At 52.2% G+C, this 16272-nt stretch overlaps 1 protein-coding gene across 1 annotated transcript in view; it reads left to right on the top strand.

Annotated features, from left to right (window-relative positions):
* The first annotated feature begins 3208 nt into the window (after positions 1-3208).
* The window catches only part of LOC144754054 (antigen peptide transporter 2-like), a 117587-nt gene continuing 104523 nt past the window's right edge, over positions 3209-16272 (top strand). The window contains exons 1-2 of the mRNA XM_078641568.1: positions 3209-3677; positions 14920-15498. Of these exons, the coding sequence (XP_078497694.1) occupies positions 14973-15498 (526 nt within the window). The 5' untranslated portion in view covers positions 3209-3677; positions 14920-14972. The remainder of the gene's footprint in view (positions 3678-14919; positions 15499-16272) is intronic.

Below are 16272 nucleotides of genomic sequence, written 5' to 3' on the forward strand. Positions count from 1 at the left end.
CCCCTCTGCTTTCAGGTACTTTTCGACTCGAGTCCACCCTTGGACTCCACCGGACACTTCTCTTTCACCCCGCCTGCAGCCCCTTTCAGCTTCAAGCACCAAGAGCCTGCGTGACGAAACCCGACTCAACTTCGACCCTGTGCACCCGCTTCCTGTGGGTGAGGTAACTTTGCTCTGCCGGTGTTCCCACACTGGTGCACACCTCTAGGGTCTGTGTCTTAAGTTTTGTTCCTCTAGGTTCAGCGGAAGTGTCCTTAAACTCTAACTTTGTCATTTTTACGCACCATTGGTTAACAATGGTGCATGCGTGCGCTTTCCGCACTGCTCCCGAATCCCGTGGGCCTCTCCCGACTTCAGCACTGCTTGTCCTGACTGCTCCCAGCGATTCCCTAGGCCCTAGGCCTAACCACTGTTCGATTGGTATCTCTTATACCACTTGTTTAGTATATGGTTTGAGTGGCCACCCGCCCTCATCCATAATTGTGCAACTTGTATGTTTAAACTGTGCTTTTGATTTAACGCTTGTGCCCCTTTATTCATAAAGAATACTGGGGATTGTTTTTAGTAATAAACACATATATTTTTATAATATATACTTGTGTGGTGTCCTTTCATTTGATATTACAGGATTGTATGTGGTAAAACAGCTCGCTTAACACGACCTCTTAAGTTAAGCCTTTAGGCTGCTTAGTCCATGCTACCCCTAGGATAGCTTGTCTAACAAGGTTGACTTACAACCTGACACCATAAGGGATTGTTTGGTCTGATAATAGGTGGTTCCAGAATTGGAAACATCACCTATCAGGCCAACTTCTCACAACCGGCCTGTGGCCTTCATCAGCCGACGCCTCCTGGCAAGAGAACAGCGGTGGAGCACCATCGAGAGGGAAGCCTTTGCCGTGGTGTGGGCACTCAAGAAGCTCCGGCCCTACCTCTTCGGCACCCACTTCCGAGTCCAGACCGACCACCAGCCCCTGCGTTGGTTGATGCAGATGCGGGGAGAAAACCCGAAACTGCTGCGCTGGTCCATTTCTCTGCAGGGGATGGATTTCACTGTGGAGCATCGCCCCGGCAACGACCACGCCAGTGCCGACGGCCTGTCCAGATTCTTCCGCCTCGGCGAGGAGAATCCCCAAGAAGATGGGTGACTCTCCCCTGCCTTCAGCTGGGGGGGACGCGTGTTGGACCCGGCCTCATGGCGTGGTCCTACCCCTCCCGCATGGCGGGCCCAGGACGACATCAGCCCTCCTCCGGACCTCGGGCGGCCCCTTCTGCCCGACCCTGCACGCCCCAACACCACAGACCCGGCTACCATCCTGGATCCCCATCATCGGCCTGGCCCCAGCGTAGGCCCATCACGACCTAAGCACGAGGCCGTGCCCGACTCCATCTTGGGCCCACCACGTCACGACCACGTGGCCTCGGCCCCAGCGAAGCCCAGACATCGAGGCACCAAGATCCACCCAGGTGGTCGAGTGGCCACTCGACAGATCCCGGAGGGAGAGGAGTTTCGATGGCCCTCCAGCCGTCCCCGGACGCCTGGTATCAATCGCCCTCCGGCCTCCCTGGGTGCTGGCTCCACCCCCCTGCTGGGTGTCTGGACACCATCATCCCTGCCCCTCTGGCCCCCAGGCGCGAGGGTCCAGACATCAAAGGACCTCTGTCCTATATCTGGGCCAGCCCCGGAGTAGGACGCCAGTTGTATCCTGGACTGAAAGCCCTGCTGACGCTGTCACGGCCGACACCAGACAAACTCATCCTTCCTGTAACCCGACGTCCATCTGAGAGCCTGCTGGCGCTGCCGCGGCCTACCTTGCTGAACCATCTGAGAGCCTGCTGGCGCTGCCGTGGCCTACCTTGCTGGACCATCCGAGAGCCTGCTGGCGCTGCCGCGGCCTACCTTGCTGAACCATCAGAGAGCCTGCTGGCGCTGCCGCGGCCTACCTTGCTGAACCATCTGAGAGCCTGCTGGCGCTGCCGCGGCCTACCTTGCTGAACCATTCTGTAGGCCTGCTGGCGCCGCCGCAGCTCGAACCTCTCGGAACCCCCCAGCTCGAGGATTGAGAGCTGTGCGTAGGGTATCCCTTCCTCTGCCCAGAGTAAGACTGTCCCGCTACCTACCCCCCTTGTCCGAGACTTTACGGATCCCTCGATCCAGCTGTATATACTGCCAAGAACCCGCAACCGTTATTACTTATAAAAGCTTAAGAACTTGACCTCTTGTGTGGTGTCCATCTGTAGTGTTGTTATTACTCGGCTGTACGATCCTCGGAGAGGGCCCTCATTCAGGAGGCCTCTCGGTAACGCTCGGCTATTCCTCGACGGAGAGGTGAACCTAGGGGTGGTCAGTCAGACATCTTCTGCCTCCCCCGGGTCGCCTTTCTAACATGGAAGGAAACTCAAAAAAGGTGCCCTGTGACGTAGAGTCACGTGTGCCCCCGACAGGTGTCTTCGGGTGTACCCAGACCCCGCACTCAAACTGCCCCATGTATTAATACAAGCGCTACCTCGGCTGACGCCAGTAGGTGGCGCCAGAGACTGGATCTAGGTCGCTCCTTGCCCCAGCCTGGATAGAAGCCATGTTAATAAACTCTGAAACATCTCTTCATTTCGGGGGGGGGGGGGTGGGCGAAGAAACTTCTTACAGCACTGCCTGGAAGGGAGGGGGCTGACAAGCGGGAGGGAGAGGCAGAGAAAGGGGTGACAGACAGATGGGCAGACAGAGAGGACCAGGCAGAGATGGGGGAGCGACAAAGAAGGAGAAGGGGTCAGAGAGAGGCAGAGAAGGGGTGATAAACGAACACAAGTGGAAGGGAGGGGGTGTCACAGATAGGGGCTGAAAGGAGAAGGGCAGTGCAGCGGGCTGTGCCTCGAACCCCCGGCTCATCGGTAGCGCCCAGAGGCCGCTGGTGTTTCTTACAGAGTGTGAGTCGGAGGATTGTCTCTCCCCCTCTCTGTTTTGCGCCTTCCCTCCCTCTCCCCTCTCCATGTCCCTTTCACTCTCGCCTTTCCAAAGAGTCCTGCCCCTCTCGATCTCTCCCCCCTTCCTTCTCCCTCCTGCCCCTCACTGTCTTTTCTCCCCTCTCTAGCGCCTCCTCCCCGGACTCCCCCTGGCTGCGGTCCCAGCGCTGACAGAAAATGAAACTGAAAGTGAAGGCGCCTCTGTCCTCTCCTCCTCCCCAGCTCTGCCGCCCTGGGTTTCCCCTTCAGTCATCAAACGCCGCAAAAGGCAGAGGAGACAGGAGCTGGGGAGCTGTGAGGCGCTGTACAGACCCAGGGCGAGGCGCTGTACAGACCCAGGGCAGGAGCCTGGTGAGCATCGAGGCGCTGTACAGACCCAGAGAGAGGCGCTGTACATACGAGGCGCTGTCAGACCCAGGGCAGGAGCCTGGTGAGCAGCGAGGCGCTGTACAGACCCAGGGCGAGGCGCTGTACAGACCCAGGGCGAGGCGCTGTACAGACCCAGGGCGAGGCGCTGTACAGACCCAGGGCGAGGCGTTGTACAGACCCAGGGGCAGGACCCGGTGAGCTGTAGATACCCCGGGGCAGGACCCGGTGAGCTGTAGATACCCCGGGGCAGGACCCGGCGAGCTGTAGATACCCCGGGGCAGGACCCGGCGAGCTGTAGATACCCCGGGCAGCACTGAGGGTACAGCACAGAGGGCTTCGGCACACGGGTAAGTACTGGGACATCTCTGGCGCACGCACTGCACCCTCATCTTCTCTCTGCCCCGTCTTTCATCATGTCTATCCCTTCTGTTCGGTGCCCTTTCCTCTAACTCTGTTTGCACCTGCCCCCCTCCCCGCTGGCACCTCTGCCAACGTGTGCTCTCTGCCACTCTTGTTTATGCTCCAGCCCCTTCACCTTTGCCACTTCTGCCCCACGTGCGCTCTGCCCCCAATCTTTCTGCCCCTGCCCGCTGGGCTTCTGAGGTCGATCCCTTTCTTACCCGTTTATTTGTCCCCAGAACTCTCTCCCTGTGCCCCCCAGCCCGGCTCTGCTCCCTGTGCTCTGCTCCCTGTGCTCCCCAGCCCTGCTCTGCTCCCTGTGCTCTGCTCTCTGTGCTCCCCAGCCCTGCTCTGCTCCCTGTGCTCTGCTCCCTGTGCTCCCCAGCCCTGCTCTGCTCCCTGTGCTCTGCTCTCTGTGCTCTCCAGCCCTGCTCTGCTCCCTGTGCAATGCTCTCTGTGCCCCCTGCCCTGCTCTGGTCCCCGTGCTCTGCTCCCTGTGCCCCCCTGCCTTGCTCTGCTCCCTGTGCTGCCCGTGCTCTGCGCTCTCATGCCGCTGTTCTCTTCCTTTGCTTCCTGGCATCTGGTCCCAGTGCTTCTGTGTTCCCTGATGGTGTTTTCCATAATCCAAAGGCACTTTTTCCCCAACTTTAATGTCAGTGCTCCCCGGACCCCTCTCCACGCGCCACCAAGGCTGCAAGACTCCAGGATCGAAGAAGAAATGATTTACCAGCCTCCTCGGATGCTGCACACAGGGCCCGTGGAACTCAGCAATCAATCAATCAATCAATCAATCAATCAATCAGTGCATTTATAAAGCGCACTACTCACCCGTGAGGGTCTCAAGGCGCTGGGGTGGGGGGGGATGCCGCTAATGTTCAAAGAGCCAGGTCTTGAGAAGTCTCCTGAAGGAGAGGTGGTCCTGGGTCTGTCGTAGGAGCAGGGGGAGGGTGTTCCAGGTCTTGGCGGCGAGGAAGGATCTTCCGCCGGCCATCGTTCGTGGGATACGGGGGATGGCGGCGAGGGAGAGTCTGGCGGAGCTGGCGGGTGGAGGTGTAGAAGCTGAGTCTGCTGTTCAGGTAGGCTGGTCCAGCGTTGTGGAGTGCTTTGTGTGCGTGGGTGAGGAGCTTGAAGGTGATCCTCTTGTCGACGGGGAGCCAGTGTAGGTCTCTCAGGTGGGGGGTGATGTGGATGTGGCGGTGGACGTTGACGATCAGTCAGGCGAAGGCGTTCTGAATGTGTTGCAGTCGTCGTAGGTGTTTGGCCTCGATTCCTGCGTAGAGTGCGTTGCCGTAGTCCAGTCTGCTGCTCACGAGGGCCTGTGTCACCGTTCTTTTTTCGGTCGGGATCCACTTGTAGATCATGCGGAGCATGCATAGGGTTTTGCAGCAAGAGGAGGTGACGGCGTTGACCTGCTTCAACATGGAGAGGGAGGAGTCGAGGATGAAACCCAGGTTGCGTGCATGGTCGGTGGGTGTCGGTGCTGTTCCTAGCGTGGCCGGCCACCAGGAGTCGTCCCACGCTGAGGGGGTGGAGCCGATGATGAGGACCTCCGTCTTGTCCGAATTAAGCTTCAGTCGGCTGTTCCTCATCCAATCTGCGACAACCTTCATTCCTTCGTGGAGGTTGGTTTTGGCGGTGTGTGGGTCCCTGGTGAGGGAGAGGATTATCTGGGTGACGTCGGCTTAGGAGATGATGTTGAGATTGTGCTGGCGGGCAACCTGGGTGAGGGGGGCCATGTAGATGTTGAAGAGCGTCGGGCTGAGTGAAGAGCCCCGTGGTACGCCGCAAATGATGTCGGTGGCTTTGGAGCGGAAGGGGTGGAGATGGATGCTCTGGGTTCTGCCAGAGAGGAAAGAAGTGGTCCAGTCCAGGGCTTTCTCTTGGATTCCGGCTTCTTAGAGGCGTGTCTTTAGTGTGCGGTGGCAGACCGTGTCGAAGGCGGCTGACAGGTCCAGGAGGATGAGGGCAGATGTTTCGCCGATGTCCAGGTGGGCCCTTATGTCGTCTGTGGCGGCGATGAGGGCTGTCTTGGTGCTGTGGTTTCTTCGGAATCCGGACTGGGATGGGTCGAGGGTGTTGTTGTCTTCGAGGTATCGGGTCAGATGCGTATTGACGATTTTCTCGATGACCTTCCCCGGGAACGGGAGCAGGGAGATGGGTCTGAAGTTCTTGAGGTCTTTGGGGTCCACCTTGGGTTTTTTGATCTCGGCGTGCTTCCAGCTTTCTGGGAATGTGGCTGTCTCGAAGGAGGTGTTGATCACTTTCCGAAGTTGGGGTGCGATGGCTGCGTCAGCTTAGTTGAATATGTGGTGGGGGCAGGGGTCAGACGGTGATCCTGAGTGGATGGAATTCATTGTCTTGCGGGTTTCGTCGTCATTGACGTTGGTCCAGGAGGTTAGGCTGTTGAGGCGGGTGGGGGTCGCAGGTGGCGTGGGGACTGGAGTTGTCGGGCTGGTCATTGTGTTTAGGCTGTTGTGGATGTCAGCGATCTTGCGGTGGAAGGAGGTGGCCAGCGAGTGGCACAGTTCCTGGGAGAGTGGGATGTCGTTGGCATTGGTGCTGGGGTTGGAGAGTTCCTTCACGATACTGAAGAGCTCTTTGCTGTCGTGTGCGTTGTTGTCCAGGCGGGTTTTGAAGGAAGATTTCTTGGCGAGCCTAATGAAATGGTTGTGTCTGCGAGTGGCGTCTTTGTGGGCAGTGTGGCTGTCCGGTGTTTGTTCGTGGAGCCATTTCTTCTCCAGTTTCCGGCAGGTGCATTTGGAGGTCTGTAGTTCTTCGGTGAACCAGGTGGCTTTCTTGCTGGTGCGGCTGTCTGCGGGTTTCTTGAGCGGGGCAAGGGTGTTGGTGCAGTCGTCGAACCTGTGTCTGAGGTTGCGGGCGGCGGCGTCTGGGTCGGTGGATTCGGTGGGTGAATTCAGGGCGAGGGTGGCGGCCAGCTAGCCCTCAGTGACTTTGCTCCAGCAGCGACGGGGCAGCTATTGGGCGCAGTGGTGCGTTGTGGCCTTCTTGTAGGTGAAGTGGATGCAGCGGTGGTCGGTCCAGTGAAGTTCGGTGTTGTTGGAGGAGACGTGGTTGTTAGCGGAGAAGATGGGGTCAAGCGTGTGGCCGGTGGCGTGGGTAGGGTCGGTCGGTGACTTAATCATATGCACATTCTCAGGACAGAACCGCAGCAGGGCTATGTGTGTGGAAAGCAGCCTGAGGTCACCATCTAGAGTGCATGTATTTATGTAGTGTAGCACAATTCTAGCCAGAAGGCAGGGGAGTGCTGTACGTAGTAAGAGGCATGTTTAAAGTTAGCGGTAATAGTAGAAGAAGCTGAGTTTTGGACGGGTAATGGATTGTGATATATTGCTCTTTAAATTCTTTCCTTAATTGAAGCAGTGTTGGGACCCTTGTGTTGTGATAGATACAGTGTTATTGCTCCACATTCCAAGTCATAGATGGAACAGCCCTTTTGTCTTGTTTTTCTTTGTTACACTTCTGAGTTTGAACTCTGCTGTGTCCTGGCTGTGGTTGTGCCGAGAACCGCCAGCGATGGTGAGCTTGTGTGCAAGATAACGGGGTGCTGGCTGTGATTGGTTTGTAAATGATGCCGCTGGTCCTGAAGATGGTGCCGGCTGGCATGCCACTGGAGTTCCATCGGGATAGAGGTGATGTGATCATATTCTTCAGGCCCTGGATGAGACGTGCTGACGTGTCAGATGGCCCTCAGGGATGCCAGCGTGGAGTCTAGGAGGCCAGGGAAGAGGGTGTTACCACCTCCCAGATGCAAGAGCACAAGGTCATGGACAGCCGTTCTGAAGTCGCTTTCTGGAAGAAAGCTTTTGACTCTCAAAAAGAGAGCTGCTACTGAACAGAAAAGACTTTCAAGTCGGGTTGTGTATCGTCAGAAGATTGTTGAATCTTGATGCTATTATCAGAGAGTAGAGCACCGAGTAGCTATATGTAAAGGTCGAAGATGACAAGAGAGTGTACAGAAGCCTGGGGGAGCTCAAGGTGATGGGATCTTTGGTGACATGAAGGTGTCCATGTGAACAAACTGGTGTCGGTGGGAAAGTTAGGAGAATCATTGGGCATGTGGGGTGAAACCATTCTGTACTCGAAGGTGCATTTGAGGGTACGGTGATCGACTATGTCAGCTGAGAGGTCCAGCAATAATAGGTGGCAGGGGACGTCTTCATCAGTGGTCAAGAGGGCATTGTCTACAATGTGTACGGTGGTGGTCCCTGTGGGGCAGTGTGAACTGAAGCCAGAGTGGGAGTTGTGATTGATGTGATCTTAGAGACGAACATTGACTGCTTTTTCAATCTTGCCGATGAATGGCAGGTGAGTGATGGGTTTGGAGTTGGCAAGGTCACCAGGGTCTAGTGTTGGGTTCCTAAGGCGTCGGAGGGTCTGGCCTGTCTTGAGAGTTTCTGGGAAGTTTACTTCAGTGAGGGAGGCATTGACAATCGTGAGTAGGGACAGAGAGCATCCCCGCGAGAGCTTTGACGAAAGGGGGATGGTAAAACATTATCTCCATTAGTAGTGGCTTTGAAGGATTGGAGTGTGAGACCTTTGAGAGATGGGGTTTGAAGGACGATCGCTGCAGATTCTACTGGAAGGGGTCGCTGTGAGAGTTGGAGGAGGCTTGGCATTGAATGTGCTGTTGGATTTCCTGTATTTTGTTCACGAAGAAGAGGTTGACGCCTTTGCACTTTTCAGTAGAGCGAGGAGTAGGTGGGTCTGGCCGGAAGTTGATGCAATGCTTGGTTGTCTTGGACAGTGTTCTGCTTCGGTTGGTGGCTTCACTGATGGTGTTTGTATTGTACTTTGCTTTGCCTGGTGTGATGTGCTGATTGCATGTTGTGAGAAGGGACTTCAGTTTCAAAATCTCCTCTGAAGTTCTGTTTTTCTTCCGTATTCTATCCTGTCCGCGAATCAGTCGTTTATGGTCATCAAGGTCTTCAGGGTAGCAGGGAGGGAAAGGCTTTGGCTTCCAAATACGTAATCTAATTAAGGTGTAGGCATTCATAAAACCTTCCCAAAAATTGTTGGATTTGTTTAGAAGAGTGTTGGCGTCAGACATGGAGTTGATGGGATGCAGCATTAGAGAGACGGTGAGGGTCAAGGAAATGTAAGTTTGGACTGCACCACTGACAGTGGTTCCAGTGTAAAAATGTGTACACATGTTTGCAAAGTTGAACAATACGAGTCTATGTATAATGCTTCCAGGATGCTCTCTGATTAGATGCACATTTATGCAAAAGCTTGTTTTGACATTGTTTTTGTAAAATGTTATTGTTGTTGGAGCTGCTGGGCCCTCATCCTTATAACAAACATTAGCAAAAGCAGAAATACTTTTGGTCTCAAATCCACACATTGACTCAGTAGTTCCTGACACTGAACAAAACTATTTTGGGTGCCGATACGCTCCATGTGAAAGAGCAGAAGGCTGTCACTGACAGTGAAGCCAGCCGGTAGATACAGAGAGAGAAATATAATTTTAATAAAAACAAAAGGTCTTGGTTAACTCTAAACCTAATTAGGGGCCCACTTCTTATAGAACTTCACAGAAGTGCACCCATGGTTTATGTCCTTGCATTAGTGCAGATTTACTTCTTTCATGAATGCTCAAGAATTTACAGAAGTAGGTCAGGAAATCATACTCCTAGAAAATATTAACTGCAGTTTAGCGCAAGCAAATATTCATGTGTAGATTTGCTCTTGCAAAGATCTGTTGTGCTGTAACACGTTCACTTTCCCTCCAACCACTTTTTTCCCAACACTGGAAGAAGTTCTACTTCTGCTGTTGTCAGGAGTACATTTCCAACCTTTCTCTGTATGGGAAAATATTAGAGATGAGCTGATGGAAACCCATATAACATGCAAGTTAGTAGGTTTTGACAGACTCAAATGGGCATTCCAACCCTTGAACTATTGCTTATCGCTACTCTAGCTCCAGTATGTAGATCTGCAGAAAGGTGGCAAAATAAGGGGATAGCAAGTATTCAAACCCTGCTATGGTATGAGCTCTTGCATAATCAGAGAGGCTATTATCAGAGCTCTTCTGAAATGAGATTGCCGCCATCATTTGTCTCTACACGGCACAACAGAGACAAGTGGATTTTGTTACAGGGCAAGTAGATTTATGAAGCGATCTGTCCCATGGACAAGTAGATATTTAATTAAATTCCACACCCCTTAAGACGGGGCAGCAGTTACAAGTCTCTGCTCGTGACAGTACTTCATAGCATGGTGGTCCCACGGATCTTGGCTGGATCTTTACACACCATGCAGTCCGTCTCCTCTTCTTTACACTGTGATATCTTTATTGCTGGAGTACATGTTCAGCCCCTTCAGGGTCGGCAGACCCAATATCTTGTCTCTGGGCTTAACCTTTCTCGAAACAAGAACTTCAGGTGAATCCTGAATGAGCCTAAAGAGACGACTTGTAAACAGAAACCCTGCCATTTGGGCCTTGAATTCTCGATTTAAAGCTGTACCCCAACTTTTAGAGGGCACTCATTACCCCAAAGTACATCTGTCTGTAATTGTGTCTTTTTCTGGCACTTTTACTGTGGTTTCATTGTGGATGAACAGCATCCAATAATGACCTCTCAATTTGTACATTGGATTCAGAGCATCTCCTGTCCAGGGAGGTGCTGATGCTGGCTTCATCTCCTGTCCAGGGTGGTGCTGATGCTGGCTTCATCTCCTGTCCAGGGCGGTGCTGATGCTGGATTCATCTCCTGTCCAGGGTGGTGCTGATGCTGGCTTCATCTCCTGTCCAGGGCGGTGCTGATGCTGGATTCTGCTTCTCGGGATATCAAGACACAGGATCCAGCCTCTGGGCAGGCAGCTCGTTGCCCGATCCAATCAGGATGCCTCCGTACCATGTCTGCGGCCCAAGCCTTTGGTCCGAAGTCTCATCTCCCCCTCCACTGACCCCTGTGAGGTGAACACAAAGAACACTCCCTGCACCAGTACATGGTTTGTGGCTTGAGATCTTAAAGCACACGATGTGGCTTACAGTGCCTGATTTGAGGTCAACTGGAGGAGGAGAGAGCATTGAAGTGACAATTTTTTCTGGCTACTTCTGATTCTAATCCTATGGCACACACGAGACTGCCTTACTGGCGTATACAACAAGCCACAAATGCTACTCACACACATATCTCCTAACATGGGGAATGGAGAAGCCTGGTCACACAAATTGTACATACTTAACCAAGGAGGCCCAGCTTTGTCTGTGGGTAAAAGGGTGGTACATTACGACATTGGTCGTGCCATGGAGACCAGAGCCACTTATGTAAAAAGAAGCACAGGTGTGGCTGGAGTACTAGTGTACAGCAGAGTTTAGAATTCTGCTGGGAACTAACTCTGATATCAAGCAGAGCACCCACCAGCAGACTCGCAGCACGAGCCACATGCTGAGGAATTCAAACCGGCTCTGCCGGAATGATGAAATGCAGAGCCAGATGCCAACTCCTGCAGGACCGAGATGTCCATCCGCATGCTCACCAATGCTAACACTGCCTCTTAACCACCTTTTCCACCAACTCATCGTGCCCCTTTCCAAGCCTCAGGTTAGGATCTGTGCAGGTCCTGGCCCACCGCATAACTGCGCCACAAAGGCCGCCTCAACCTGAGCTACCTGAGCCATCAGCCCCAAGGGTTGACTGAGAGAAGATTTTATATGTGAGTCCATTGTATTCTGCCTTCCAGTTTGGGTGGGAACTCCTCAAGCGGTTCCCTGTCTTATAAAACTTTTAAGTGGACTCACACTCCAAAATGAGTCCCTCACTTGAAAGGGTCCTTTGACCCTGAGAGTGAGCCTTCTTTGCCCTTTTGAGTTTTGCCACTCTGGGTTGTGTGAGTGGTCGCTAATTTATTCTTTTGGCCAGTTTCCAATACGGATTTCTCAGAGCCCTAGATAAAGTGTCCGGATTCACCCTCAAGGCAGAGTGCCTGAATCCTACTGGAGATGACACGTCTCCTCTCCTCTCCTCTCCTCTCCTCTCCTCTCCTCTCCTCTCCTCTTCTCTTCTCTTCTCTTCTCTTCTCTTCTCTTCTCTCCTCTTCTCTTCTCTTCTCTCCACTTCTCTCCTCTCCTCTCCTCTCCTCTCCTCTCCTCTCCTCTCCTCTTCTCTTCTCTCCTCTCCTCTCCTCTCCTCTCCTCTCCTCTCCTCTCCTCTCCTCTCCTCTCCTCTCCTCTCCTCTCCTCTTCTCTTCTCTCCTCTCCTCTCCTCTCCTCTCCTCTCCTCTCCTCTCCTCTCCTCTCCTCTCCTCTCCTCTCCTCTCCTCTCCTCTCCTCTCCTCTCCTCTCCTCTCCTCTCCTCTCCTCTCCTCTCCTCTCCTCTCCTCTCCTCTCCTCTTCTCTTCTCTCCTCTCCTCTCCTCTCCTCTCCTCTCCTCTCCTCTCCTCTCCTCTCCTCTCCTCTCCTCTCTTCTCCTCTCCTCTCCTCTTCTCTTCTCTTCTCTTCTCTTCTCTTCTCTTCTCTTCTCTTCTCTTCTCTCCACTTCTCTCCACTTCTCTCCTCTTCTCTATACTTCTCTTCTCTTCTCTTCTCTCCTCTCCTCTCCTCTTCTCTTCTCTTCTCTTCTCTTCTCTTCTCTTCTCTTCTCTTCTCTTCTCTTCTCTTCTCTTCTCTCCCAGTTTAATTCCCTTCCACCTCTGTGACAGAATTCCGAGGAAGGGCATTTATCATGACTTACCGTGCTGTCAGGACTGTAGTGTCTTCTGAGTTAGCGATGATGGGACCCTTTTGGTTCCTGTTGCACTGCGTTGAACTATGGCATAAGTGTTCGGGTGTGGCGAAGAGTTGATGTTTAGAACGTTGAGTTCGCAGTTACTCACTGAGGACTAAAGACGTGTGGTATCAAGCTCCATGTGTGGTCAGGTACCAGAGCTGGGGAAGACGCTGCAAAGACCATGTGCTTGTGTATCTGGGGGTCTGGTCTGACTCTTCGACATGCTGGAGAGAGGTGCCTCGTCCCCTAGAGACGCAACATGCTGGCCCTCAGTGGATGGGCCTTTAGGGCTGCTTGTCTCTTGAGCAGCTCTAAAGCAACAGTAATCTGTGAGCTCTGGAAGTCTATCTCGCATAGGGTCAATCATGATAGGGCCAAGTCCAACCATCACAGGGCCAAGTTCAACCATCATAGGGCCGGGTTCAACCATCACAGGGCCAGGTTCAACCATCATAGGGCCAAGTCCAACCATCATAGGGCCAAATTCAACCATCCTGTTGTGGTCATCGTCATCAAGATAAGTTTATTACGGGGTCAAGCCCCTTAAAAACTTCATAAAAATGTATTCTTCCTACACAATAGATAACAGCAGAGAAACAAAACCTGATTTAAACAATGGCAAGAACAGTCCTTCAGGTAAGACATTTAGAACTGACCTATGAAATTCTTGCAGTGATATGAAAGAAAATTGTACGCCAACTACACTAAATCAGTTTAGAATATGAAAGCCAATTAATCGAGAGTCACAGTGATGAACCCCGCCCCTTCCTTCAGGACCAAGCAGCATGTAAATACACTTTGCGTAAAAACAGTAGGACTCGTGTCCGGCAAAAGGAATAGAGTGGCCGCTTTGTAGCGTCTCTCACCCAAGTTTATATAGAGCGGCCTAGCCCATACCCTCCTGTCCATGTTGTGCCTCACAGACCCGTGCTCGGCCTTGTCGTACACATTGCCATGCCAGTTCTACTTTGCTCCCAGAATACTCACTCCTGAGACCACTCATACCTCTTGAGATACTCCTATCTTATGCCATATATCACTAACGTTCACCCAGGTCTCAACATGACAAGTGTTGCTATCATACGCCTAGATAAGCCGTCCTGCCAAACAGCCAGTTCAAGTCCTCACATGGCGTCTATTACTATCATATGTAGAGGTGTTTTAAGACATGGGCAAAGTGGGTTCTGGCCCAGGGCCCTGATAGTGCCAGCTCTGCTCTGCTGAGTCTTGCCCAGGTGACCTTCATTCATTCTTAAACTGACTGTTTTAAATGCTGTTCTCCTTTAATGTAATTTTAATGTGGGTTTTGTGTGAGAGTCTATTACAGACATTTTGCAGAGAAATGTTATGTTTATGTTTCATGCAGCGTCCATAAATAAGTTTTTTTAGATCAAGACACAGCCTCACATATGAGAAATGGGATATTATTTGCAGTAAGATTAGTGAGCTGCTGCTATTTTCCAATATTGAAAACACACATCACTATCCCCGAATATTAGATTTAAACACATTTAGAATGTGGACCAGTGTGTCTGTGCACTGTCAGTGACCCGGCCAAAAAGAGCTTGAAAGAGCTCAAACCGGATCATAAATTCAAAGCCGTTCCGAACAGGGGCCCCAAAATACATTTGGACCAGGGCCCCAACATCCTTAAGATGTCCCTTATCACATGCCAAGATAGGCGTGCCTACCAAATGCCAGGCAGATACACCACATGGCCAGGGCCACACATACCCATTATTGCTATCATGTGCCCACTTAGGTAGTCAGATGGGTATTCTGACCATATGCCAGGTATTGCCACCACATGCCAGCATCCTTCTCTAGCAGGTACTGCTATTATAGGCACTCCTGCCAGGTGCACGCAATCTACGGCGTAGATAAGCAGTTACTGCGACAGCATTCCCTCTTAGGTGTCATAGGGAGGCATTTCTATCTCCTGCCAGATAGTGCCATCTTATTCGGAAGAACTCTGGCCAGGTGAAACTAAAGGATCATAGGATGTGGAAGGGGTGATGGCCTGTCACCTATCATAAGTAAATGAAGGGCAAAATTTTAATTTCGGAGGATTCAAACAGAGTTTGTGGGTGGGTGGGTGCGGCATCCTCCGAGTCAGCAGGGTGTGAGTGTCAGCGACCGTGCATGGTGGAAACTGCAGGTGCATCTAATTCTGAAAAAATGCACACCCACTACTCGACTGCACCCCCTTTTGTAGTCCTACATGAGACTGGGCCTGATTTAGACATTGGTCGGAAGGGTTACTCCACCACAACTGTGACGGATATATCGTCCGTCGAAATATAGTTCCATTATATCCTATGGGATTTGTATTTCAGGGGACAGTTGTGACTGAGTAACCCGTCCACCAAGATATAAATCAGGCCCTTAGTGTTCATTCACTTTGAGGATGTTTTGTAATAAAGTATAAACCTTTTCTAACATTTCTTCTCTCATCCAGGTTCCTTGGACTTTGTTCTGCAAGTGCTTTGAAGACATTGGCTGCTCCTCACCATGGGTGGACTCATCTTCCTCCTGGCCTTCATCCTTGGTGACGTCCTCTTCAGTGCCTCAGTCACTCGCCTCCTTCTGCCCCTTTACCCCTTTGAGCTCCTCAGCTACATGTGGCTCTTGGCTTTCCTCAAACTCCTGCTGCTCCTCGGTGTGGTTAGAAGACTCCGTGGAAAGTTGGACCTTGCCGGAGGTGGCTTCAGCACCAGGACTATCTCACTGTGGCCGGTGGTGGCCTCCCTCACACCACCTGTCTATGAAACCGCCAAGCTCCTCGCCCTCCGGGGGCCGGTGGAGATGCACTCCGGGGTGTATCTCTCTCTGTTGATGGTGCTCACCTCAGGGGTGGCCGGCTGGATCTGGGGGCTCCTGTGGCCCTGTCGGTCTCACAAGGATGGAAAAGGAGACTCTTCTGAGGAGAAGGGACGTCTCAAGGCCTGGGCGGCCTTCAGCAAGCTCTGGCACTACTCCAAGGAGGACAAGACCTACCTGTCTGGGGCATTCCTCTTCCTGATGCTTGCTGTTGTTGGTGAGTACATGCATGTGTGTGTATTGTGTTTGTGTGTGCTAGTGTGTGTGTGTATGCAAGCATGTGTGTGTTGTATATGTGTATGCAAGCATGTGTGTGTGTGTGCATGTGCAAGTGCATTTGAGTGCCTCACTGTGTTTTTGCAAATGTGTGCGCCATTTGTTCATTGACTGCCTTTGTGCAAATGCATGTGCGTTTCTAGTTGCACGCCTGCATGTGTTTGCGTGTAACATATTTCCAGTAGGTGCTGTAAAACAATCCCTCTCTACAGACCCATCAGTAAGGCCTCTCCCTAGGGTTGGAATGGGGCAGAAACTAGGGCTAGAGCTTTTGGCGCCCGGGGAAGTCCCTGAGTTTGCCGCCAGTGCAGATAAGAGCGGGGAGGCCGGGGAGGGCCACAGACGACAGGGAAAATAAAAAAAAAAGAAAGAAAACCTCTTTCTTGAACCCCCCAAAAAGTGTTGCGGGGGCGAACCTCCCCCCGTTGCTACACCACTGGCTGGGAACCAAAATAAAAGTGGCCCCCATTACTGAATTAGATAGCTAAAAACGTGGTCCATGTTTGTAAATTGGGGCAGGTTTGAACTTGTGAATATACGCTGTATAAGTGTTTCACAATGTACGGCTGACTGCATGGATTAGAGCTTGCGGCAGGCATGTTTGTTATAATATAAACCAGCCCAGCAGACCATAAAACAGGCCCACAAACATCCAAAAACACAGCCAACACTGTGACGTCTCAGACTAACCCATCATCACTGCCTAATTGACCTG

The sequence above is a fragment of the Lissotriton helveticus genome, chromosome 5_1 (assembly GCF_964261635.1).
Source record: "Lissotriton helveticus chromosome 5_1, aLisHel1.1, whole genome shotgun sequence".
Classification (NCBI taxonomy): domain Eukaryota; kingdom Metazoa; phylum Chordata; class Amphibia; order Caudata; family Salamandridae; genus Lissotriton; species Lissotriton helveticus.